The following is a 21,240-nucleotide window of genomic DNA, read 5'->3' on the forward strand; positions in this document are numbered from 1 at the left end:
TTAGTGTGATCGGGGCTCAGTGAGTGGATCCTGAAGCGCCGCTACAGACGGCAGTCTCTCAGAGTAATGGCCCCCAGCGGTGACGGCCTTTGATTGTCCTCATTGAGCCCCTTTCATCTCTAATAGGGCTGTTTGCTGCTCTGTAATGACTGCTCATGTATTGTCTCTCTCTCAGTGCTGCAGGGGCCGGAGGCAGAACACACAGCCAGCATCACACCACCACAAAATCAGCATTTCTAGATGGGTTTAACCTTACATTGAGTCCCTACAACATGCAACATGCTGATATTGAAGTACACATTTATGTATATTTATATTGCTTATATGATGAATATTTTGGATTAGTTTTTGTTTGTATATTTTTACCATTTTTATCTTAATTTTAGTGATTTTGTTGTTTTTAGCATATTTTTTTATTTAGTGGTAGTTATTTTCAAGTTAACTTAAAACAACAAATCTACTTTTTATATTTTATTATAAGTAAATTTTTACTTTATTTCAAACAACTATGAGTTCTGTAAATACACAGTATATATATATATATACACACACACACACAGTGTATATATGTATATATATATATATTTTTTTAATTGTCTTCTTATTATATATCTAAATTCTTATTATATATTCTATAAAATATAACTAATTAAAATGTAACATTAAAATTGTTTTCATTTTAATAGTTTTTTCAGTTTTTTTTATTAATACATCAAGTTACTAAAATAAAATGTTTACGTATTTTTATTTTATTTTTTATTTCAAGCAATGAAAACATTTCTTATGGTTTTAGTTTTACAACGATATGCTGGTATATATCAATATGCTGGCAAAATAAAATGAAATAAATATTCATTTAAACATTCTCCTTTTAAATCAAAATTATTTTATCACCTAAAATACAAAATATTATTATATGTTTAAAAATAAAATAAATCCTTAAATAACATTAAAATTGCATATTTTAGGCCAAAATTACCTGCGACTCATTATATATTATTCAATAAAAATGTGCTAAATTTCATAATTAAAAAATTACAGAAATTCTAATCTGTAAATTTGTTGAGAATATTTGTTAATCGTAAGTACCTTGCTATTGTTTTTGTGCGCACAGATCGTGTTTATTTCTACATTTCTGCAGTACTGTTCTGTAGGTGTCAATTGTCACATCAGCACTTGAATTATGAATGTGCGTGTCAGTTTAATCACTTTAATACGGCCTCTCCTGTCTTTTGTTTGTTATGAAAGTCACTAATCCGGTTAATCCCATCAGTTTGAATGCAGCACATCCAGTAATCCCTCATTGACTCCAATCAGAGGAATCAACCTCAAAGAACGACCCGAGGAACCGGCCTGGACAGAAAAGCCGGTCTGAGATCCCGGCGGGAACTCAGACCCTCCATCAGAGCCCCAAAGCCCCGTCTCCACAGCTGGGGCCAGAGGTGTCCCGGGACGCTTCAGAGCACTTTTGTTTCACACCTGGAACCTGGGAGGGGAAGTGTGAAGGAGGCATTAAGCCCTATTGAGCATAACTGCCAATACCCACCCACCCCGTCTCTTACGACACTCATCATTGAGGAGCCGGGGCCAGATCAGCATGTTTGTGAATGCTCTCAGATCATGGACACTCGACTGAAAGGAGCGTCCTCGCAGAGAAAGACGAGGGAGGAGGGAACGCTGCATTTGGGCCTTTCCTTTTCCTGTTAAGAGTGTAATGTAAAGGCTGACGCGAGGTGTGAACGTAGACGGGCTCTTTGAAGTTAAAATGACATTTAGAGGTCAATTATGTTGTTAGCAGAAGGTGTCTGCCTATTTCAAACTGCCATAAAATACAACTTAAAGGTGGATAAAATGAGACGTGGCGGTTTATGTCCTGTCAAACCTGAAGACCGCCACTTAAAGAGACTGAAACTGGAGATAAAACAATATAATGTTTCACGCCATCCATTAGTGTATTATAGACTTCTGTGACAGAATATCAAAGCAAAATATCATGAAAAGACTATGAGAGGAGACCTTAAATACTGTTTAATACTATCACCACTTACTGTGGATCGTGATGGTTTCAGATAGTAATGCACCTGAATGATTGTCATATTCATGAACCGTAATATTTGCACATACACTCTAGGCTTTTACAAAGAATATATATATTTTAAAACATTTATGTGATTATTAGTGTGGTTTAAAAGAAAATATTTTTAATTCAAACTTTCAGGCTTAATTCATTATGTTTTTATTTTACTGTGACATTACCATAGTACCTCGTCTAAAAAAAAAATTATAATTTAAAAAAAGGTAACGTTTCATATTTTGGGAAAAAAGTGGTAACAGCTGGGAGTTTTCATTTTAGTCAAAGTTTCAGAAATTGTGTTGCGCTTTTGTCATTTCTATTCTGCATCATTGTTATTTTCTATTATCTATAGTTTTTTAATATTTCAGCTTTAGTTTTAGTTATTTTAGTGCATCAAGTTAAACTTATAAAATGATAAATGTTTCTTTGGCAACATGCTAAAATAAGTTATAAGTTAATGTATGTATAACAATTTTTTTATGTTTTAGTTAATAATAAGTGATATTGAAGACCTGTATATACAGTCCACCGAATATAAATGTATTTAATGTTACATATATAAATATATATGCTTGTATAAAATTAAATACATCACACAGAATAAAGGTTTAAGAAAAGGTTTAAAATTTTACCTTTTTGGGTACAACAGCTTGTCGCTGGAGCAGTACCCTTAAAATAATATGTACCTACACCTTGGACAAAAAATGATAGCAGCAGGAAAATTGTGTTGGGAAAGAATAAAATACAGGTCAGAAGGGTCAACTTCAATAGGGTTTCCACACCAGTTGCATTAAAAACAATAAACCATGTAATATGTGGTTATTTGTTGTTTGCAAATGAGCAAATGATTGATTTTTTTTATTCTATAAACTTTTTCTTATTTACCTTTTTTTCTGTACCCATGTGCATTTCTCCATAGTATATAAATGCATGCAATCATGGCACAGCTGCTTCTTTTGTAAAGGCTAAATAAACAGTGCTGCTGTTAACACTGAAAGAAAGGAGACACACAGAGCTGAGATCATACCTGAAAGATCTCCTGCAGAGACAGAGACGTCTGTTTACATACTGGAGACAGGCTCCCAACTATACCGCCATTAGCTGTAAAACAGCTACATTTCCTCTCTCAGTTTCAATCAGTATAGAAATATACAGATACACTGCTGTCCTATAGTTTAGGGATGGTGAGATTTTTAAATGTTTCTAAAAGAGGTCTCCTATATAACTTTTAAACCGTAATAAAACATGTATTTTTTTTTTATATAAACATTTCTACTACGTACTGAGAGAAGGAAGAGATTAATTTTTAAAAGAGGTGTAGTTATTAAGGTTTCACATATATAACTATATGTAATAGTTCTTAACATCATAAAGAAATTCTGTATGTGTTCCTATGTTAAGTAGGCTCTAAGTAGATTGCAATTCTAGATAAAAATGTCCATGTGATTATTTTCTTCAGTTATGTGGTCTTCCTCATGCAGCACTCAAGAAGAAAGCATTTATAATATACAGTGAGCATGTATAGATGTTAGGATGTTGGGAAAAGTGGGTCAAAATGAAACAGGTGCACAAAAAGGACGTTAGAATAATGTCAAGCATCATCTAACCACAAATACATCCTGCATATATGCAATAACGTCTACATATGCATCAAATACGCTCTCGAGCCTCCATAAGAAATAAGGCATCTCTACAAATATCAGTAGAACATTTATCTGTTGAATAACTGAGACAAGCGCTTCAGTGGATAAGATCATTAAATCAAGTCAAAACCAGTACGTGCCATTGCAGTATATCACATAAAAACCACCTATGGTCAATTATCCAAAGACAAAGATGATCAAAAGAGACATTTTTTGAGTTTTAATTAAATAATCTTTAATTACAAAGTATAAAATAAGACAATGTTCAAACAATATCTTATGAACATATACTACACATTATTTACAAAGAACCACATGTTATGCATATGGTGAAAAACACCATATTGATTAAATTATTAGATGTTTGCTAAACATTTGCAGTCATTTTCCATCATAAACCTTCACATATGAAATGTGATCTGATCATAACTGGGAGCTAAAATATAAGGCTCGGCGATGGAAGCACTGGCACATTAGTAGTGATTCAGGCATTTCGCTCAGATGGAGGAATAAACTCCAGACCGAGGTAGGCAAAAATCTCCTCTTCCGTCTTTGCTCTGAGATACAGATTCTGTACAGTTTCACACAGAGAGAGAGAGAGAGATGTAAATGTAGCTATTCTAGCAGGATTTTACAATTAAACGTTTAATAACGACATATAAAACCTATATATTATATTATATATAGGCCAAATGGTGTTTTATAGATCCTATTACACAAATACGGTAAGGTATGATGTATTTTTAGTGCGGTTCACCTGTTTTCTGTCGTAGAGGGCGTGACTGCTCAAGGACATGTGCTTCTCTTGCCCCGCCCACCGTCTCAACTCCCTCTCAAACAGCTGCAGAACAAACAGCACATCACCAGTGAACGGAACTGACCTCAAAACACTGCCGCCGCATGCAGTCAGGTGTGACTTCAGACGATCACACTGATGCAGGAAACAATCAACTCAAATTTGAACAACAACAACACACAGTAAAATTAAAACTACACTTTCAGAAAATATAGTATATGAAAATATAAAAAAAGAAATATATGTATATTAAAATACAAATCATTACAAACATATATAAATAAATCAAAATTTGTTTCATGAAAACATTTTTCTAATTATTGGGGGGGGAAAAAATATTTTTTACTATTTTTGTCCATAAAAATATTTCAATCAAATCAATTACTCACAACTGACTCAAAATCTATTATATCAAAAGATGATAAAAATTGTTATAAATTTATGAAACACACACAAAGTATAAAAAATAAATTTTCATAAAATCTTTAAAAATCATCATTAATAACCAGTGATCTGACTAAAAGTACTTGACAAGAAAATAAATGAAAAAAAAAATATTAAAGAAACAAAAACTAATAAATAAATATATATATATATATATATATATATATATATATATATATATATATATATATATATATATATATATACACACACATATATATATATATATATATATATATATATATATATATATACACACACACACATATATACATGCATACACACACACATATATACACACACACATATGCTGGGCAACAATTAATCTCAATTAATCGCATCCAAAATAAAAGTTTTTGTGTACATAATTGTGTGCGTGTACGGTGCACATTATGTAATATATTTTTTTTTAAATATTAAAATTTAAAAGTATTATGTCATTTATATAAAGAAGACACACACATACAGTATACATTTAGAAAATATTTACATGTATATAATAATATTCATATAATTTATATATAAATATATTTTATATATAAACATATCCTATTTGTCTTAAGCATATACATGCATGTGGGTGTATGTATATATACATAATAAATATACACAGTACACACACATATATTATGTACATAAAAACTTTTTTGGATGCGATTAATCATTGCCCAGCACTATATATATATAGTAAGTTTTTTCATTAAAATATTTCTGAATTTATGAAAACATTTATAATATTTATTAATCAATAGAAAAATATTTATCAAATCAAACACCAATTAAATTAATCAAAGGTTAAGAATCAGACATTAATAAATTATTTACAACAAAATTGGTAGAAAATAAAAATATTTTTTCTCGTTATTTTTCAACCAATTATCTGTGATCTGACTACTACGAAAATGACTGAATGAAGTACTTAAAAATTACTTCTAAAAGTGTTCATTTAAATCAAAACCCCCAAAAAATTAAACTAAAACCAAAAATAGAAATAAAAAGCAGTGCCGTTTGGATGATTTGACACACCTTTGACCCGGTCCATCCGAGAGTGGCGAAGGCAAACTGACAGTATGGACTGACCACCAGATCGACCCGTACAGCTCTCCAGCCTGACGCTTCTGCATGATGCTCACCGGGTCTTTCACTTTCACGTCCTGTACCGACATCCTCAGCAGAAGCAGTGGAATTTGATTTGGAGCTCACAGCAGATTTCTGAAGTTTAAATATGGAAAAGCATCTCTCAAAGCGATCCATGTTACTAGACGCCCGAGCTGGACCGTCCATTTTTTCCAGATAAGAGTTTCTGGTCGTCTTCTGATACAGCAGCAAACCCTGATGAAGAATACATGCCACTTTGTCATTCAACATAAAAACTCACTTTAAAATGTCATCAGCAAACAGCCATACTGGGTGGATTTGATCATGCAAGTATTCACAGAACTTCACGAACACCTGCTCTTCCAGCCAGTTTGTGATTTTAGGCATCAGTCTTTCCTCTTTTCCTTCCTCTGGGTGCGTTATGAGAAAGTCCACATCATGACCGACTTCCTTCCCCCTAAAATATATATAGCAAATAAAGATATTCAAATACATACATATTCAACTTCACTCACATGCATACAATGTATTCAATATATACAGTATAGCAAATCATGAGTGTTTGATTGTTTATACAGTTGCAAAATGTAAATCGTATTATTGTACGGCTCTATTTATAAAGTTGGAAATATATCCAACCTTATTTGCATACATGCAGTATACTAACGATAAGCAATCTAAAGCAATTCTCACATTTTTGATTGTTTATATCAAACACAGAATGTAAACTGTATTATTATCCAGTTCTAAATGCTACAATAAGACATGAAAATATTAAAAAATTTGAAACATCAACATCAGTATTTTCTGTAAAGATGCTGTTAATCAATACGTATAGTGAAAAGCACTATACAAACGAATCTGATTTGACCTAAAATGCACATGAATGCTCAAAACTGCTTTGAAGCTACAGTATTAAAGTAAGAGCCGCGCATCATTAGCACACAGACCTCCTGAAGCCTCCCATGAGCTGGATCTCTGCTCCCGGCAGCACAGCGTGCACAGCTTTCTCAACAATATCACTGATGACATCAGCCTCCACCTTAGTGATGGGTTTCTGGAGGTCATCGTAATACTGGACTCCTGAGGTCAGAGGTCATATATATATACACACACACACATGACCTTGGACCACAAAACCAGTCTTAAGTGTCAGTTTTTCGAAATTGATATTTATACAGCACCCGAAAGCTGAATAAATAATCTTTCCATTGATGTATAGTTTGTTAGGATCGGACAATATTTGGCCGAGATACAACTATTTGAAAATCAGGAATCTGAGGATGCAAAAAAAAATCTAATTTTGAGAAAATTGCCTTTAAAGTTCTTAGCAATGCATATTACTAATCAAAATTGAAGTTTTGATATATTTACGGTAAGAAATTTACAAAATATCTTCATGGATCATGATCTTTACTTAATATACTAATTATTTTTGGCATAAAAGAAAAATCAATAATTTTTTGGGCCATACAATGTATTGTTGGCTATTGCTACAAATATACCCCAGCGACTTCAGACTGCTTTTTTGCTCCAGGGTCACATACATATATATATATATATATATATTACTGCTGTCAAATGATTAATCGCGATTAATCGCATCCAAAAATAAAAGTTTTTGTTTACATAATATATGTATGTGTACTGTGTATATTTATTGTGTGTGTGTGTGTGTGTGTGTATGTATATATATATATATATATATATATATATATATATATAAATAAATAAATAAATACACGCATGCATGTATATATTTCAGAAAAACATTTTATTGTTATATATTAAATATATTTATAATATAAATTATATAAATATAAATATAGACATGTAAACATGTAAATATTTTCTAAATGTATACTGTATGTGTGTATTTATATATACATAATAAATATACACAGAACACACACATATTATTCAAACAAACTTTTATTTTGGATCATGATTAATTGTTTGACAGCACTAAAATATATATATATATATACATATATATCTACATTCAATGATGAATCAAATTTTTTTCATTTATGAATATAATTATAAATAACTAAATAATAATGTTCAACAGTGCAATGCAGTACCTGCTTGCTGTGCACGGTTCAACTGTTGTCCTGTGCGAATCAAATCGTCTGGAGATCGCAAACCCTCTCTAAACCAGCGATCTGCCGTCCGCACACCCACCCCGAAAATACCAGTTAGTGCCTGCAGAAAGCGAAGATATGACTTCATAATTCACACACTAAAGCTGACCAATCAGGCATATCATTTACACTGCATTCACAGTTCTTTCTGCAAAAACAGAATATAGTATGACTACTACCCATCTTTACCTTCATGGCCTGATATTGCTCTGATTGTCTTGTTGACTCTACTTCTCTTGATGATCCATCTTCTAAAATCTCCTAAAAAGGTGAAACAGCCTTATTAACAGATGTATCTAGATAATATGGATTTTTGAGACGATAAGGGAGCTTGATTACTTTTATAACTCTCTGTGAATGGTCACCCAGGCAGGGCAAACACCTCAGATCCTCCATGCTCCTCACACGACAGGGAAGCGCCTTTAGGACTGATGCTGCCCGTCTGAACGCCACGCTCCGTCCTTCATTATCATTATATTCGGCATTCTGAGCCAAGATTTCAAGAGCCTCCTGCAGGACAGAGCGTCAAACTGTTCAGCAAACTCTTCAGACACATTATTAGAAAGAGACAATAAATAACTCACTGTAAGAAATGAATTGTGGTGTTTTAAAGGCGTTCGTCTTTGACAGGCATAACTTTTCATCAGCATTGCTGTGGGGTCTCCGTTGGGTTTCGGGCTGACCTGCAACACATCTGCATACTTAGTTAAATGGCTCTTTTAAAAGTAATGTGTCCATAAATGTGTCCTTATACCTGTAATATGTGTCTGTCCTGAACTATAACAGGATGTCCAGCCTCCATGCTCTCCGTAAACCACCTGATGTCCAACAAATGGCCAGAACTGGAGGTGTCTCGTCCAGTTTGGTTGTCCAGCCAAGCCTGGACTTCATCTCCACTGTTGTTTTCTGACACAACATGTGTGATGGAGGAACTGTAAGAGTAAAACAAACAGGAATAGTCCAAAAGTTGCACCCCTACAAAACAATACTGTGGTAATATCATAGTAAAGTGCTGAGGGTTCGTACCTGTAGCTTTCTTTAATAAGAAAGCCTTTGCTCCGTCCTAGTCGTGTAAGAAATGCTCTTCTAGATGTTCCCATCTTCCTCTCCAAGATGAATATAGAAACATGGGGAAATGTACAGCTGTCATTCTGTTGGTTTACAGCTAGAGAGACTTTCCTGCGTTTTAATGGGATCATAATCTAGAGCAAACACTAAAATCATAACCTTCATCGCCTCATCTAGCACCACAGAGCAGATGAGATCAGACCCTCTGTGTTTATATCTGCTCTTCCACCAGACTGAGCGAAAACACGGAAATAAAACATTAAATAGAACAGAAGTTGTCGTGAAACAAGCGCGCGCATCTAATTGGTCGCAGTGGGTATATAAAATAATTATTCTGTTTCAGCTCTCCGCTGGTTGTTTTTAAATGAAACAGCTATAAAGAAATTAATCTCATGAGTATAATAATTAAATTAAAAGTTGTCCTGATCAAGTAGCGGTGTTATAACGTGTTACTTTTCTCAGCGCTGGTGAAGATAGACCAATCACAGCTGTGTATATATCTAACGGACCAATCACAGCCGTATATATATCTGACGGACCAATCATAGCCGTTTGTGAAAAACAGGAAATGAATTCTAAAATCACTTATAAAATTGTTCTGGAAGATTCGAATTATATAGCAAGGGATCAAGGATATTGATTAATATATTGTAACTATAATAGCGCTGTAATAACACGTAAAGCATCTTCACATTTGAATGTGAATCAAACGCGAGTTTATGGGCCACAGGCGCCACCTCTCGGAAGCCGGACCTCATGTCTCATAGAATTGTATCCAGGGGGATCTATTTTGGGTGATGCACACGTTGAGAAAGTGCACCCATAAAATGTTCCGACTGGGTGCATATGACTTACATCTGTTGCCACAATAACATAACTCACTGTAGTTATATAATAAAAAATAAAATTATACGAAAGGGCAGATTTTCTTGATCTTCAAATGCATTTATATTAACAATAACATATAATCACGTGAAAGGGAGGGGATGTGACCTTGCAGTGAAACGCACGTGGTTTGATAAACCTTTATTTTGTTAATCTGGCAGTAATCTGAGGTGTCTATATTTCTCTTTATTAATTTATGCATACGTGAATAAACGAAAATTATAGAAATATATAATTTTCGTCTGACATGTAACTTAAATTTGCCATTTTTAAATTAAATATAGATGTCGGCCCATTGTGGAAGATTTTTGCTGTCAGTGCGATAAATAATAATTAAAATGTTTTGCTGATTCACTGTGCAATTTAAAAAGAAACAAAAAAGCAGTTAAAACATACCAGATTTTAAATAAGATTATTGATCAGAAAGTAAACAAATAGTTTTTTTTTTATTTGCTATTATTATCTATGTATTTCATTATTTAGATTTTATATATTTGTTATTGTTCTTTATCTTCATTTATTTTATCTTGTTGGTTTATATATCTTATGTTTGTTTGATACTTTCAATCCCTCGCAATAGGTTGCTTGTTAAACACATCGTTAAAATCCAAATATATTTGTACCTTAAAGTATGTTTTCAAACTAAAAATGTTACTTGCAAAATATTAATAAAAATAAAATAATAATTAATGAAACAGTTATTTAAAACATTGAAAAAACGGCCCAGAACATGGTTTAACAGATGCAACCTTTGTGGAGGGAGAAAACAGCATTTATTATGTTGTTGCTTCATTATGAACTGTGCATGCATCAGCTGTTAGATCAGGTTGTAGTCATATGACCCACTGAGTGTCTCACTTCCTCAAACTTTCTCAGTTCATCCCACTGTGTGTGTGCTGCTGTTCGCCACTCATAACCCTCGTCTGCTTCACACCGGTTCTCCAGGTTGCGGGTTTGGTCTGGTTTTGGCCTCATGGCGAGCGCGCGCGTCCTGTTCACTTGTGTGTTTGTCCTCACCTGCACGCTCAGGTGTTCACAATGCGCCAAACTGAGCAACATCATCCTCATTCTCACCGACGACCAGGATGTGGAGATGGGGGGAATGGTAAGTGAACAAAATTAGACTTCAAATGCTTTTTTTAATTGTCGTGCACCATGACAGTATCACTTCTTCACAACTGACTTGCTGGTAACTGTGGTTTTAGATGGTAACACGATGGCACTGAAATTTATGCACCATAATACATAGTACTTCAGTGAACTTACAAAAACACCATGGTACTACCTTGGTAAACATAAAAAAAAAATAAAATAAAAAAAAAAATAGGTGGTTAGTAAGCTGTTTTTCCTTAATGAATTAGTGTCATATTGTTCATGAAAGCAATTTTCAGCTTATTTTGCGCTGATTGTTTCATATATAAATAATTTTAAAACAATATAACTTTTTATTAAGACAATACTCAAATGAACTTGGTACCAGCTTGGTGTATGTACAAAAAACAAACAAACAAAAAACATTAGTACTCTGTATGTGTGTGTGTGTATATATATATATATATATATATATATATATATATATATATATATATATATATATATATATATATATAATATCACCTCAGATGCAAACGGAACAAAATTAAGACATATTTTATTGATGAATATTATAGGATTTTTTTCTTTAAATTGTGACATTTTGTGTACATTTTATTTCCCAATTCTCATTCTGATACTGCAAAAATTTATTAAATTATTTTAGATATATGTTTAGTTAAATGCAACAGTATTTATACATTATAGCATAGGCAATTTTGCATTGATTTTTCTGCATATATATTAGTTAGCACTCTGTTCATAGAAATGTTGTGCAAATATGTAGCATGTGTGTAGACGCCTCATTCACTTCAAACAGAACAAAATTAAGAAATTGTTTTTTTTTTGTTGCTGTTTTAAGATTTTACATTTTAAATTTATTCACAAAAATTAAGCATATAATGCAAAAAATATTAATTTGTTAAATATATTAAAATGCATTATTTTAATTTAAAAGTATTTATAAATCGCAGCATTGATTGTACTAGAGCTGACTGAAATAAAAATGTACTTAAGCATCATGAAAATAATGTTGTGATGATAGGTTAAACCAGTCCCATGTTAAAGTCATATTGAAGCTGCTGTTGTTTTAAGAATCAAATCCAGGAACAAGTCATTCGGCTAAAGTTAGTGTGTGAAATCATACATCCTGTTGACACTTTTGGTGTTACAGGTGATGCATCATATTGACACTATAGCCATCTCATAGAATCTTTTTTTATTCACAGACGCCCATGAAGAAGACCAAAGCACTGATCGGTGATGCTGGTGTGACTTTCTCCAATGCTGTGAGTGCTCAGTCATGATCCAAAGACTTTTTTTTTAATGGATATGATCAAATATCACAAGTTTCTCCTCTCCTGTTGTGTTTAGTTCACTGCCACCCCTCTGTGCTGTCCCAGCCGCAGCAGCATCCTCACTGGTAAATATCCACACAATCATTTGGTCCGAAATAACTCCATCTCTGGCAACTGCAGCAGCACGACGTGGCAGAAGGAGGCCGAGCCCTTCGCCTTTCCGCTTTACCTCAATAAGATGCGCTACCAGACCTTCTACGGCGGGAAATACCTGAATCAGGTCTGCTTTTGACCCGTTTGGTGCTCTATACACTATCACTGGCCTATTTACATGGTGCTCGTTCTTTGAAATTTGCCTGCAATGATATCAGAAGCTCTGCACAACGTGCTTAAATATTTGCAATCTTTTAAATATTAAAAGTGTTCTAAGCCAACAACATTCTTATGGGTTTGAGAAGTTTGAAATACTGCTAATGTTTATGTTCGTTTTCAGTTATTTCCCTGGTTGCCTCAAATTCAAGAAAACTAAATAAAAAAATATATTATTTAAAGTATTTATATTACTTAAATATTTTTAAGGTTGCATATTTGTGTGAATTATACAATATTTTTTTTTATTATAATATTTTTGCATTATAGTAATGACAACAGCTGAAGAAGATGATGTACTTAATTGTAATAAAAAAAATAATGTTGCAATGCACAAAATCTTCAGTTGTACGCTAAAACATGTCCAGGTCATATTTCACCCCAAAAGTGTATTTCAAAAAAACACAAAGAAAACTTTGCCTCTTTTTAGCATTAAGTTTGATTTTTGTAATGTGACTTTATTTTCATGATTATTAAGCTCAAACTCACATTATGATTATTATTAAATAAATAGTAAAATACAATTTATTTCAGTCAGCAGTAGTACAACAAATGCTATCACATGTAGATACTTTGCAATTAAAAAATAAAATAAATCTGTTTGTGTATATATATATATATATATATATATATATATATATAATATAATTAACATATTAAATATAATTTTTGCATTATTGTTGGAATTAAATGTACTTCATTTTCATTTAAACATTTCACAATGCACCCCCCCCCCCCATAAAATAGCCTTCATTTCGTCATTTTTTTTTAATTTTCTAAACTCTAAAAAATATCTATATTATTAGAGATGAAATATGACTCTTGTTCTTGACTGGTTTCATGAGATTCTTCCAGTTCTACATGAATCCCTCTCTGTGTCCTCAGTATGGAAGTAAGGATGCAGGCGGTGTGGGTCATGTGCCTCCTGGCTGGGACCAATGGCACGCACTGGTAAGTCATGAACGGACGGATCATTCCAAGACTACTTCCCTTTAGCATTCAGATCAGCGGGGAAAATGCTGTGTGTGCTGCAATATGTTCTATACTTCCCCTATCCGACAGTGTCAGTCACCTATAGACAAGCATTCATGCACAATGCATGGTTTAATATGGTCATGTGATGCGATCTCATTACAGCTTGCACTGCAAAAGCAGATCTGGTTTTTAACCATTTAATTTCCCTTTTACTGATAGTTTTAAAGCAAATATTTCATTTTGTTGTATGATCTTTTGGTTTTATTTGTGTCTCCACAGGTGGGAAACTCTAAATATTACAATTACACACTGTCTGTGAATGGAAAAGAGGAAAAACATGGAGACAGCTATGAGAAGGACTATCTCACAGACCTGGTTGTAAGTGTTTAATGCTTTTAAGTGTAGAGTCAACATTAAAACAGGATTTTGAATAAGTTTCCCTGATAAATAGTTCACAATAAGACTAGGAATGTGTATTAGAAACATAAATAGAGTCATTTGACTTCCAGTTGGAGCATGTCATGTCATATTAAATCAAATATTAATTTTTAGAGGCGTAAACAGTCGCTATTTACTTCCTGCTAAATGTGACAGCCTATGAATTGCTTCATCACTTGCTAAACTTGTTTGACATTGAAAATGTGTCAGTTAACACAAAGTAGTTACCAAGTAATACTGCCATTGTCTGTTTTAGAACAAGACACAAGCTGTTTGCCTCATGACTGACTCAGAAGCCACATAGTTTCATTCTGTGTGACTCTGAATGCGCCTGTCTACGCTGCAGTGAGTCATGTGACTTCTGTGAGACGCATGACTGGACTGCTTGATACGGCCTGCAACATTGTTTTATTGCTTATCTGACACTAAAACCTGGGCTGGAATCTTGCCGTCACTGACCGTTGCTCTGTTCTTATTTAACTAAGGGCAGGTGTCCCAGAAACAGATGAACTCTAGTCCTAAATTAAACTCCTCTCACAACAGTGGTTTTCCACAGTCTGGGCCGTGTGTAGCACTGTTATTTTAGTATCATTGAGATACTATTATAGATTTTTATTTATTTATTTATTTATTTTTTGGACCATTTTAATTTTTTTAGATAATTCATTTTTAGTTTTTAATTTTTTTAAAATTAATTTACTTTATATTTTTATTTATTGCATTTTATATTAGTTTAGTATAAATTAGTATATTAATTTAATAAAAAAATTAAATATTAAGTTTTGTGATTGTATTGCATGTTTTTGTCATTTATTCGTTTTTTAATATGTTAAAAAAATTATATTATGTAGACTATATGTATGTATAGTTTTTATTAATTTTATTTCAATTTTGTTGTTTTAGTATATCAAGTTACACTAGATGAAAATTAATTTTAAAAGACATTCTTGTTTGGCAACTAATTGAAATAAAAAAGTTCAAGATTTTTAGTTTTTATGTTTACTCTAAGAAAAGGGTCGCTGAAACAGTGCATCTGGAGCATGCAAATATTTATATTTTTTACTGAAAAATATGAATGTCATTGCATTAAATAAAATTTAAACCAAGTGGCATCTTACGGCCAGCAAAAGAAAAATCTATTTATTTGAGCCATGTTTTTCAATTCTTACAGTCTATATGGTATTAAAATGTGATCCTGCATGACACACCAGACAATCCAGTTTGTTTGCGTGAAGTTTTTAAAAATATACCTTGCATGAAAAACTGGTGGTTAAAATCTGAAATCAAATATTTGTTGATTTCTAGTTGAACCGCTCGCTACATTTCCTGGAGGAGCGGAGCCCCAGTCACCCGTTCTTCATGATGTTGTGTCCGCCATCTCCTCATTCGCCATGGACGGCTGCCCCTCAGTATCAGCAGTCCTTCAGCGACATCAAAGCACCACGAAACGGCAGCTTCAACGTGCCTGGAAAGGTTCAGCTTTCAGTTTCATCCGTAATGACATCTGACACATTGAGGAAGTACTGCAGCTGTAACCGATGAATTTGGTTGGATTTAACAAGATTGGCTTTACTCAACATTTTACACTTCAAGAAACCAAATCTAATGTAATGTCCAAAAAAAGTATATAAAATAATTTTTGAATAATATTTATGGAAATGTTATTAATAATTTTTATATAATTTAATATAGATCTGTGCAATGTTATATAAGCATCAGTTAGCATCTATCAGCAGACTTTTTTCTCACAATATCTCAGAACAGATAAAGACCTTTAATTTAAAATTTTGTATCTTAAAATATCATTGATGGTGATTGTTGTATCTTATTTTATTTGTAAAATAGATCAAAAAGCATGTTTTTTTTAACTCATGTTTTGTAAAAATATGTTCTTAGATTTACCAGTCAGTGAGTGTTAAGGAATTGCAAAAAAAAAAAAAAATATATATATATATATATATATATATATATATATATATATATATATATATATATATATATACACTCTCACACACACACACACACACATATATATATATATATATACATACTATATATATATATATGTGTGTATATATATATATATATGTGTGTATATGTGTGCATTTGTTGCTCTATATCTGTTCTTAAATTTTGCCAAAATACCAGCCATTGAGTGTTAATAAATGTAAACGATGAACACCATATTAATAATTAAAATTATTATTTTAAATTTTAGTTTCATAATATTATGCATTAATAATATATTTAAAAATGTATAATATTATGCATTAAATACAATTTGATAATGAATGTTATTTTCACCAAAATGTTTAATTTTTTGTCTGCATGTTCATATTGCTAAATTATATTTTGATGCAATTAAAGTATTTTCTGAACTCAGCATGACCATAATATGCTGTTTCTCTGATTTTAGGACAAACATTGGTTACTCCGGCAGCCTGCGAATCCAATGCCAAACAGCTCCATTGAGTACCTCGACAAGGCTTACCGCAGCAGGTACGCAAATATAGATTCATACAACATTCTATCAACTATATCACTCTATTGAGATGTGTATGTAATATCTCTGATAGGTGGCAGACGCTTCTGTCAGTGGACGATATGGTGGAGCAGCTGATTAAGAAACTGGATTCAATAAAGGAGTTGAGCAACACATACATCTTCTACACGTCTGATCACGGCTATCACACCGGTGCGTCCTCAGTCTCCACAGTTTTATTGACCTGTTGTCCTCTTGACTTTGACATATTTTTAAATCAATTTCAGGCCAGTTCTCATTGCCCATTGACAAGAGACAGCTGTACGAGTTTGATATTCGCATCCCTCTCTTAGTTCGGGGTCCAGGAATCAAACCTAAACAAACACTTCAGGTTAGATAAAAGAATTACAGATTTATTGAACAGTGTCTATAAATATATTATTATATGTAAAAATTCTGTTTAACTGTCCGCTAGTCTCCAGTGCTGAATATAGATCTGTCTATGACTATCCTGGACATCGCAGGAGTAAATCTCTCCACCGTCAACATGGACGGACAGTCTTTCCTGCCACAGATGGTGAGTGTTTCACTTCCTGTTTCAGTACACGTGTATTTATATTCTTATTTGTTTATATTTTTCTACTGTCAATTTATATGCCATTTCAACTGTTTTTATGCATTTTTCACTAAAATATGCATCTCAATGTAGCATTATATCATACACACTTTTGAAAATTATCTAAAAAAATGTATTTTTTTTTTTTGGTGAAAGAAATTAATACTTTTATTAATCAAGGATGCATTAAATTGATCAAAAGTCAAAGTAAAGACATGTATAATGTAAACAGAAGATCTCCGTTTCAAATAAATGCTGTTCTTTCTGCTCATTGAAAAATGTATTGTTGTTTCCACAAAAATATTAGGCATCTCATGTGTTTTTAACACTGATAAGAATAATCAGAAATGTTTCTTGAGCAGCACATCAGTATATTAGAAGGATTTCTGAAGGATCATGTGACACTGAAGACTGGAGTAATGATGCTGAAAATTCAGCTTTACATCACAGAAATCAATTATATTTTATGATATATTACAATAGAAACCAGTTATATTAAATTGTAATAATATTTCACAATATTACTGTTTTTACGGTATTTCTGATTAAATAAATGCAGCCTTGGTGCTCACCTCCAGAGCATAAGAGAAAAAACATTAAAAAAAATCTGACCAACCCCTTAAACAGTAGTGTATGTTTCTCACAAAACCTGTCAGAAGCATGTCCACGTCATATTTCCAGGCCAAATCAACAGAGCAAAAAGATATTTTCTAAAAAGGAAAAAAATAAAGCATGTTTAGGACCATTAAGCTTTTTATGCATTGCGAAAATTAAGCACTTTACAATATATGCAACTATACATACTATAATAATATAGAGTAATATTTTCTGCGTCTAGTTTTTATGCTAATTTGTTTTTCAAGAAAAATTGTATCCGAGCAATACCATTTTCATAGGTTTTTTTGCATTACATTAATGAGAATAATTAAAGTTCCATGAACGAATATTCTCACAATGATGATTGTCTAATAATGTCATAATGAAAGAGAGTCTTCTCAGTGTTTTATCTCTTCGACTGTTCTCATGTAGGCACCATCGTTGCGTAACGGCACCGAACGGCCCTTCTTCTTGGTTGAGTACACCGGTGAGGGACATGACTCTGAAGATCCCAGCTGCCCTAAACTCGGCCCTGGACTAGCTGTAAGTGCTTCAGGAATCACGTACTACACTCCTCAAAACAAAGCTGCTTTATTGCCATTATTCCATGAACAACCTTTAAAATCAACAGAACTTTTCCATTGCATAGTGGAAAAATGTTCTTCACACTAAAAACTAATTGTTCTTTTAAGAAAGGTTCCTTGTAGAAGCAAAAATGCTTATTCTATGGCATGATGCATTTTCCCATCAACCTCTCCTGATTTCTTGTAATACCAAGTGACGTTTTCTCTTACTTCTAGGAATGCTTCCCAGACTGTGTATGTGAAGACGCCTTCAACAACACGTACGCCTGCGTCAGAACTCTGAAGGATGCAAACCTGCAGTACTGCGAGTTCGCAGACAACGAGGTGAGCATGTCAGTCAGGTGGGCCGTTGTGGTTAAGCTGAACCTCAGTGAATTTCCCCTGTTATCTCCTGCAGTCGTTCGTAGAGGTGTACAACCTGACGTCAGATCCCCATCAGCTGGAGAACATCGTGAAGAAGGTCGATCCTTCGCTTCTGCAGATCATGAACCAACGGCTGATCAAGCTGCAGTCCTGCACGGGTGACAGCTGTCGAAACATCAAATAAAACTGTGCCCGTGGGCGGGCCGGACCCCAGCCCTGCTCTAGCAGCGAACGCCAAGTTGGGTAATGTGAAGTCGTATCAGGGCGTTCACCTGCACAGATCTCTCCTGAAATTCTTTAAGAGACAGTTCATGTCCTGGCAGTATTTACTCAACCCTTACTTTCTTCTTTTTACCGTACAATGAAAGTGGATGGATTTGCATTTTGGTGCAAGAGAGAAAGTCCTACAGGTTTGGATGAGTAAGTATTTACAGAAATGTAATATTTGGCATGACGTCTCCCTTTAATTCTGATCTGGGAAGTCACATGCACTTCCCTCCTTTAAATGTGAATGTATCTACAGCGTGATTCTAGTTCAAATGCTGTCATACAGCTACATGAACACCGTTTCTAAGGGCTTGAACCAGTTCACCTGGAGGATTACTCGTCGTCAGGCTTGCCTTACTTTCCTACAGCAAAGATTTCTTCAGCACTTTTAGGATAAATGAATGTTTAAACCAAATCTTGTCTTGTTTGGCTAAATATACTACCATCAAAACATTCATCTTTTGCATTTTAAGAGGTTTTTTTTTTTCTGTTTGACCTTTATGCATGGGTGTTTTATTTTGATTTATTGATACTGTGAATTAAACCTTATCTATATACCTGTATCCATAATTGAAAATGCTCATGTGCCACCGTGGAAATCCTGTTCTGATGTTATTTTAACACGATAAAGGGAAAGGTCTGATATTTAAGGGAATTTTGCCAACTTTGATTTTAACCTAAAATATGATTGTGCCTTTTTGCAATAAAGCAGTGTTTGTGCCTTTTGTATGATACAAATTTTGAATAATCAATAAATTTATGAAAGAATTAAACTTACTTTGCAGCATCCACTTGATACAAATAGTTTTCTTTCTAAATGTTTTTAATATTTATTTTAATGAATGATTCTGATTGAAAGTCATCTAGAAACTGAGCATGATGAACTTTATGGAATATGCATAATATTCTTAATATAAAGTAATATTTACTGGTGACTAAATTAAAGAATCAAAGTGATTTTAATCCTTGTCAAGTCAATTTATAAAATACACAAGTTGAAAATAAAAATGCTAAATACATAATTCGCTGCTTCTTGAGTGATGAAAAAAAAAAAACTGCAGGTCATTCATTTATTTTTCCATTAAGGAGCAATATTTTCCCCCTGGGATTTATTTCCAGGGCATTTTTTTAACTTTTTGTAAATGGAATTATATGTATTTGTGTTTGTCGCTTATGTTAAATACTTAATTGAATCAATCAGGCATTTTCTTCGTTACTGGTAACTACAGGTACATCTCCAAAAATTCGAATATCGTGAAAAAATTTCATATTTTACATAACGTAAGACATTTCAAAAGTTTTTTTGTTTTAATTTTGATGATTAGAGCTTACAGCTGATGGAAGTCAAAATTCAGTATCTCAATATATTCTAATATTTATATTTGAGTTTCATTAAATGACCATCCCTACAGTATAAATTCCAGGTATCTCTTATTCTTTGAAACCACAATAATGGGGAAGACTGCTGACTTTGCAATGGTCCAGAAGACGAACACTGACGCCCTCCACAAAGAGGGTAAGTCACAGAGGGTCATTACTGAAAGGGGTGGCTGTTCACAGAGTGCTGTATCAAAGCATATTAAATGCAAAGTTGACTGGAAGGAAGAAAGTGGGTAGGAAAAGGTGCACAAGCAACAGGGATGACCGCAAGCTTGAGAATACTGTCAAGCAAAGCTGATTCAAACACTTGGGAGAGCTTCACAAGGAGTGGACTGAAGCTGGAGTCAGTGCATCAAGAGTCACCACGTCTTCAGGAAAAGGGCTCCCAAGCCACTTCTGACCCAGAGACAACGTCAGAACCTGGGCTAAGTAGAAAAAGAACTGGACTGTTGCTCGGTGGTCCAAAGTCCTCTTTTCAAATTTTGCTTTTCATTTGGAAATCAAGGTCTGGAGTCTGGAGGAAGACATTTATCTATGGCAAGTTACTCCAGGCGATGACTGGTGCTGTTTGCAATGCTAAATCTAAATGGGAAAAAGACCTGGAGTATTTATTTACTGATGATGAGT

General features: G+C 33.4%; 2 protein-coding genes across 6 annotated transcripts; one reads left to right on the forward strand and one right to left on the reverse strand.

Annotated features, from left to right (window-relative positions):
• Positions 1-3,922: 3,922 nt before the first annotated feature.
• LOC306865922 (DNA-directed DNA/RNA polymerase mu-like) lies at positions 3,923-10,001 on the reverse strand. 4 transcript variants are annotated; one of them, XM_079410778.1, is made up of 11 exons: positions 9,226-10,001; positions 8,954-9,131; positions 8,784-8,882; positions 8,539-8,709; positions 8,389-8,460; positions 8,140-8,260; positions 7,006-7,138; positions 6,410-6,512; positions 5,984-6,289; positions 4,475-4,558; positions 3,923-4,288 (listed from the first exon to the last, which is right to left on the reverse strand). In XM_079410778.1, the coding sequence occupies exons 1-11, from the start codon at positions 9,396-9,398 to the stop codon at positions 4,202-4,204; spliced, it is 1,527 nt and encodes a 508-aa protein (XP_079266904.1). In that variant the 5' UTR covers positions 9,399-10,001; the 3' UTR covers positions 3,923-4,201. The 4 variants fall into 4 exon arrangements, with proteins under 4 accessions (XP_079266904.1, XP_079266902.1, XP_079266903.1 ...); XM_079410776.1 differs by having other exon boundaries at positions 4,475-4,648; XM_079410777.1 differs by having other exon boundaries at positions 3,933-4,288; positions 6,365-6,512.
• Positions 10,002-10,110: 109 nt separating this feature from the next.
• Positions 10,111-20,253, forward strand: LOC306865665 (N-acetylglucosamine-6-sulfatase-like). 2 transcript variants are annotated; one of them, XM_079410408.1, is made up of 14 exons: positions 10,111-10,322; positions 11,098-11,257; positions 12,474-12,533; positions 12,619-12,822; positions 13,797-13,862; positions 14,166-14,264; positions 15,630-15,797; positions 16,741-16,823; positions 16,901-17,019; positions 17,094-17,197; positions 17,282-17,383; positions 18,452-18,562; positions 18,820-18,927; positions 19,001-20,253. In XM_079410408.1, exons 2-14 carry the CDS (start codon positions 11,126-11,128, stop codon positions 19,148-19,150), a joined length of 1,506 nt encoding a protein of 501 aa, XP_079266534.1. In that variant the 5' UTR covers positions 10,111-10,322; positions 11,098-11,125; the 3' UTR covers positions 19,151-20,253. The 2 variants fall into 2 exon arrangements, with proteins under 2 accessions (XP_079266534.1, XP_079266533.1); XM_079410407.1 differs by lacking the exon at positions 10,111-10,322 and having other exon boundaries at positions 11,037-11,257.
• Positions 20,254-21,240: the final 987 nt, after the last annotated feature.

The sequence above is a fragment of the Barbus barbus genome (genome assembly GCF_936440315.1).
Source record: "Barbus barbus genome assembly, chromosome: 47".
NCBI lineage: Eukaryota > Metazoa > Chordata > Actinopteri > Cypriniformes > Cyprinidae > Barbus > Barbus barbus.